Raw genomic sequence first — 6577 nt, forward strand, 5'->3', positions numbered from 1 at the left:
CATATATATATATATATATATATATATATATATATATATATATATATATATAAATCTGCCCCTATAAAATTGGGTCATACATAGGAAGAGGAAGTGGTAAATTTGAAGTTAGTTTCGACATTCCTACCAACTATAAACAATAATGGGTCAATTCAATTGACTAACTTGTCAACAACCAACCTATTACATTATTAGATGTCTATGCATGCATGCCATAAAGCAACAAATATATACGATCAACCCCTTCTTCTTTGGGGGATGCCTCGCAATGCATTCATATTTATGCTTGCATTTAAATATATACATGGATTATAAAATTATTATTTTAGGAAAGAATGGTTAATAAATGATAAAATATATCTAAAATTTGACATAGACAATATTTCCTTATATATCTATAAAGGGTGTTGAAAAAGATAGATAATAAATGGAGGGGCGAGGTAAGTGGGTATGTGGATGAGTGATTTTTGAAGCTGTTACTGTCGATCTTGGATCTTACACTTCACTACTTGAGCGAGCACCTATATACGTCATATCGCAGTATCACAAAATATTCAAATTCACATGCAGAATAGGACTATTTATAGTATTATATACGGATGTTCCTTGCTTTTGGTATTAATCTTTTTCATTATATATGATATTAATATCGGGATTGCAGCACTCGAAGGAAACCCCAATACCAAATATTACAATGATATCCATGCATGCTTGGCCAGATATATGTCTTTTATCACTTTCAAGTTTCAAGACAAAAACCAAGGATTTTTTTTCAAAGACTAAAGTGATAAAAAGGTATTAAAAATAGAATAAAAAAAGCGATGGCTGGCTGTTGATGGAGATGAACTGAAGCAAATTATATAGTGCAACGTGAAACATTATATATATGAAAATGAAATAATGTCTGAATCAAGAGGGTGAAAAGGGGGGAAAAAAGGGAAAAGCACCTCTTTGGGTGAAACCCCCAGAACAGCAAGTACAAACAAAACAAAAGGCGGAGTGGTCCCTCCGGCTAACTCAATGTCCCAATCAAAACATTGGCGAGTCTTACAAAAGGTGTTGGACCAAAGTGTTAGTAAGAAGCTGGATGAGTCTGATCAAAACAATGACTCACTCTCACTCTCTTACATGTGATGTGCAGTGTCACTGAGTCAGAGTTAAAACCATTTAAACATGAAAAAAAAAGAGACTCAGTCCGCGATTTCTATGGCAAAGTTTTGCAAACGCATCAACAGTAAACTCTGCGACTCCACTGCTACTTTGTCTCCCTCTCTCTCTTCTCTTTTTTGCAACTGCACTCCCAATTTACTTTACTATCTTCCATATTTAATAATACTACATGCTCCTCATCTCTCTCTCTTATGAATATATATCAGTGAAATTACAATCACATACTACTATAAGAATTTTTCCAAATAACCAACCGTGTTTAGGGTTTTTCATTTTTCTACTGTATTAATCAATCGTCATTAGTCAAGATAAGTTGATTTAAGTTGTTAAACTCCACTAGAATAATCAATTATCAGTAGAAAAGAGGACGCTCAGTCCCCTCATCTTCTACTTCAACCTCACAGTACGGGTCCATCTCCCAAGGCTCGAACATGGTCTTCCATGAAACCTTTTGTGCTTGAAACCAGACCCTAAAGCAATTCTTCTCGTTTGTCCTCCAAACTCTTCTAGCCTCTAACTGCAATGGGCTTACCGCATTTTCGACGCTCAAACGACTTTCCTCCGTGCTTCCATTTATAATGTATCTGCAAAGTTCTAAAATCCTTCAAAGGCCCTAGCCCTAGACCTTGTGTGTTTTTTATTGTTTTTTCAACCCTCAACACAACAGTAGTAGTTTCCTCTAAAACAAAAATATAATATTAGTCAATGGTATCCGCATATTATTTATTGTTTCATTTATAAAAAAGGCTTAATGTAAAAATAGGTGTTCAAATTATAACTAAAATTAATTTTTGATGTCTAAATTTTTTTCATTAAAAATAGAGACCTAATGTTTTCTCTGTTACGCTTTTAAGGATCTATCGTTAAAAAACCGTCAAGAGACATGTGTCACATTTATATTTTTTTGGTTTTTTTAAAAAATAACATATAATTTGAAAACATTTTTTTAAAAATCTAAACATGACATGTGTCACTTAACAATTTTTTAACAGTAGATACTTAAAAGTGCAACGTAGAAAACGTTACATATGTCGAGTTTGACATGTTATTTGTGGGGTTTGTATACACTTTTTTATGGACTCTGTTGTTACTGATATTAGTTAGTTGCAATTTTAAATGGTTGTGATTCTATTTTTAGCATATTGTTGTTTTTTCTTGCTTATTTAAAGTTTTGCTTGATGAATAATACTGCACAAAAAATCACATCTTTGAGTTCAGTGTTCTTTTATCAGTGTTGTTAATTTCTTTTCATTTTAACAATGGTATTGAGCCAGTTCATAGCATATGATGGAAGCAGAAAACTTCGTCTGGTCTGTTATTCCTTGTTATGATGGTTACTATGACCATTGGAGCATGCTAATGGAGAACTTCTTGAGGTCTAAAAAGTATTGGCATGTTGTTGAATCTGGAATGAAAAAATTGAAGCAAGGTGTTGCAATGATAGATACACAGAAAGCATAATTTGAAAACATTAAAGTTGAAGGATCTCAAAGCCAATAACTACCTCTTCCAAGCCATCGATCGAGCCACTTTGGAGACGATTATTTACAAAGACACGTCCAAACAGATCTGGGACTCGATGAAGAGAAAGCATCAAGGGAACAATTAATTTTGTAGATGTCATAGGTATGTTCATTACAAATCAGAGTGTAGAACTAATTTTAACATAATCATGGTGCAAAATCAAATTTTGTAGGAAAACAAAAGGAAGAAGAAATTTCTCTCTTGATGACATGTCATGTGAAGGAAGACATTCACCAGAATTTATGGTATTTAAACACAGGCTGCACCAATCATGTGTGTAGAGATAAGATAACATCCCGAAGCACTGTTTCATTTAGAGACAATTATTCTAAAGTTTTTGTCTTGGGGTAAAGACAATGTGAAGATTCATGTAATCCCCTATATTCAGCTTGGACGTTACGACTAAACCCAGGTTCAAAAGTATTGGGGTAAGGGGAGGTAAGATAATAAGTTACCCCCAACACCAGGTTGAGAGCAACTTCCGTAGAAGACCTCCGAATTATGAAATGCCCTCCGTGGGACTCGATCCCACGACCTCAAGGTTAAGAACATTGTGCTCTACCAACTGAGCTGGATGGTCATATAAAAAAATCAAATAAATGAATTATAACATCGGAAACATATAAATCATAAAGTCCCAAAATCCCATAATATATATGTATATATAAATCAACAGATAATAAATAACATAGAGTTTGAAAGAAAAAAAACGTCCATACTATGTCTGAAAGAAAACGGCTACTAACGATCCTCCAAGTTCCGGTCGTAGTCCTAAATGTCTGAGTAATTTGAAATGAAAGCCAGTGTGCCCTCTAAAGTAAAGCATATATTGAAGTATATCTAAAATAGTACAAATCAAATGTAACAATATTTAATCATCAGAATGCATCACTAATAGCACACTACTTTACTTATCATCACGAATAAACATAATAGGGTCGTTCTATCACTCTATGAGATATTTACTTGTATCTCAAGACGAACGAGCGGAATCTAACTAAGCTGAGCGAGGGTGGTCAGGATCTATCGGAGAACGATGTGAAGAAATGTGATCACCTTCAGAAAATAACATCAAAAAGTGAGTTCAAAATATCATAATTTACTTAACACAATTATGACTTTAAATGATAAATGACATAAAACAAGGCTTTTGGATAAGAATTTGGCAAAATAGACTCAAGACATCGAAAAATATAATAATAGGTGTGTTTGGAAAAATTCAACTGGTCAAAGTCAATGTCAACGGGTAGGTTAATGAGTTAGGTCAGTCAAAGTGTTGGATAACTGGTCCAGCTGATTCGGTCCAAAGATAATCACTTTAGTTGTTTTAAATCACCAGGATATTCCCACGTGCACACGACGATGCGTAAGGGTACGTGGGACGTTTTTCGGTGGTGTTTTCTTACGAAAATTTCTAGAAAAATATTTTGATGCATGAGGAATAACTTATCGCGGTCGGTTCGCGGCAGGAAGCGACATAATTGGATTTCTTTGAAAACTCGAAATTAAACTCTCCCATCCGAAGCTAACGACAATGACAAACGACAAACGACAAACCGAGGGTACTGGGAGAATGACAACAACGAGATGGACACAGTGACACCGACGGTTAGAGTCACGATGGCTAGAACGGTAACCAATCAACCAAAGAATAAAATAAAACAAAAAGGGAGAAAAATTGTTTGAGGTTGACTGCACGAATATGAGAATGAAGGGAAAAGAATAATGATTTAAACTCCCAAACTTTTAGGTAAGCTACGGAAATAGTCCTCGCATTATTGAGAAATTTTATATATGCAAAACAGTTCAAAAGTGCTTCAATTAGGCCCAAAATTGAGATGTTGCAATTCACACCAAGGAGAATACTACTCAGGATATTTCCAATGTTTTCTTTCTTTTTTTATCATTTGAAAATGAATTTGTTTAGTGTTCAACTTCAAGAGAATGGATATGAGATCTTTATTAAAGATGGAGTTTTTTGCATTCAAGATGAAAATTTGGAATTAATTGCTCAAATAAATAAAATTGATCAATAAAATTGACACAAGTTGTAAAGAAGAAAAAAAAAGAGAAAAGAGAAGAGAAGGAAGAAAACAACTAATTCTATACAGTAAACATACTTAATATTATCTGTATACATATATTGTATACAATAGTTACTACAAATTTATAATCAAGGATGAATTAGGAAAGTAATTCTCTTTAAAATTTTAAATTATCATATATTTTAGATAATTTTGTATATTTTATTGATAAATATATTTGTACTCTTATAATTTTATAAATCTATCCCTCTTAAAATTTCAGAATTTCACACCCTTATATAAAATCATGTTTCTGACCCAATTTATAACGTATGTATTCAATGTCAAATACACTAAGTTTCTGCATCATACGTAATTAATATTAAATTTTAAATAATTATATATATATCGATTAATATGAATATATATATTTTCAATATTATTTATACTAAATCCGTGCATCACACTAAATACATATCTAATTATCTACATTTATTCTTCTTCCTCCTTATGAAATATTGTTTTTAATATATAATTGCAAGCATCGAAGTCATTTATAACTTACCATCCATTAGAACTGTTAGGTATAAAATGAGCCACCTATTCCAAATTTCCAACATTAAATGTATAGAAATTTTTTTTTGGCCGTGACTACATTTATCGATTGTCATCATCCTAACCTCGTTCCATGTCATCTATAGATAGAAATATTTACTAATCATGATTAAGCTCTACCGGAATAATCCTTTAATAGAAGAAAAGAGGGTTATGACTCCCCTCATCATTGTCATCATCATTATCATCGTCCTCCTCCTCATCTTCTACTTCAACCTCACAGTACTCAACAGAATGCGGTGCGTGGCCATCTCCGAAGGCACGAACATGGTCTGTGAGGGATCTTTTGTGTTTGAAATCTGACCCGCAAATGCAAAACCAGAGCTTCCCGCAGTTCTTCTCGTGTGTTCTCCAATCCCCTCTAACTGCAAAGGGCTTACCACATTTTCGGCACTCAAAAGGCTTTGCTCCGTGCTTTCGCTTGTAATGTGTCTGCAAAGTTCTGAAATCCTTTAACGGTCTAGATCTTGGGTGCTCTATATTGTTTTTGCAACCCTCAGCACAGCAGTAGCAAGGAAGTCTCAGCATAGACGAAGCTGGTTTTGTTCCTCTTAAGGACTCCGGGCCTTTTCGATACTGAGATCCATGCCCCCACATATGCATCTGTAAATAAAAATTTAAGAAGAAAAAAGTGGACAAAGCTTGTTTACAAAGAAAGTCCTTGGTGTCATGTCATAGAATAATATAAATGATGATTATGGTTTGTCATACGATATATAATTACTAATTAGTATGGAACCTGCATGTTGTTGTATCTATTGAAGGTTTTGTTGCAGACACTGCAAGAGAACTGAGTGGGACCAACAAGGATCTGCGCGGGAGAAGGAATCCAGTACTTTTCTTCAACAAGACTGTTAGTGTTACCAATGTAATTAGAGTTGCTAGAGCTGGTGTCAAGTGTTGGTGGCCCAATGTGAAGGGCAAATGTGACACCACTTTCATGATGAGCACTCGTAGGGTTTGGACAGTTGGGGACCTTGCTTGAAGGATATGACAAAGGGTATTTGGGCATGCATGGGGCTTGTCCAGGAGGACCAAGAGATAAGGTTATGGAATCATCATCTTCTAGATTATCAGCATCATGGCAGGAACTTTCTCTGGGGGATATATTATTGTAGGTGAAGGTAGGAGATTGCATGCTGATGATTGTGGTAATTTACTGCTACACGAGAAAACTAAGAGATTTTGGTCTTCCGGAGAAGAAAGTTTAGCGGGGACGAGAAAGCTATGAATAAAGCATTAAA

General features: G+C 34.4%; 1 protein-coding gene across 1 annotated transcript; it reads right to left on the bottom strand.

Annotated features, from left to right (window-relative positions):
* Positions 1 to 5465: 5465 nt before the first annotated feature.
* Positions 5466 to 6577, bottom strand: LOC120170961 (zinc finger protein WIP6-like). Its single transcript, XM_039178787.1, has 2 exons — positions 6073 to 6577; positions 5466 to 5936 (listed from the first exon to the last, which is right to left on the bottom strand). Exons 1-2 carry the CDS (start codon positions 6469 to 6471, stop codon positions 5466 to 5468), a joined length of 870 nt encoding a protein of 289 aa, XP_039034718.1. The 5' UTR covers positions 6472 to 6577.

Source organism: Hibiscus syriacus, unplaced genomic scaffold (assembly GCF_006381635.1).
Source record: "Hibiscus syriacus cultivar Baekdansim isolate YM2019G1 unplaced genomic scaffold, ASM638163v2 tig00111799_pilon, whole genome shotgun sequence".
Lineage (NCBI taxonomy): Eukaryota > Viridiplantae > Streptophyta > Magnoliopsida > Malvales > Malvaceae > Hibiscus > Hibiscus syriacus.

Coding starts and splice junctions, on each gene's coding strand:
- LOC120170961 (XM_039178787.1), bottom strand. CDS start 6,471: ATGCAATCTCCTACCTTCACCTACAATAATATATCCCCCAGAGAAAGT. Junction 5,937..6,072: donor ATAGATACAACAACATGCAG/GTTCCATACTAA, acceptor TTTTATTTACAG/ATGCATATGTGGGGGCATGG.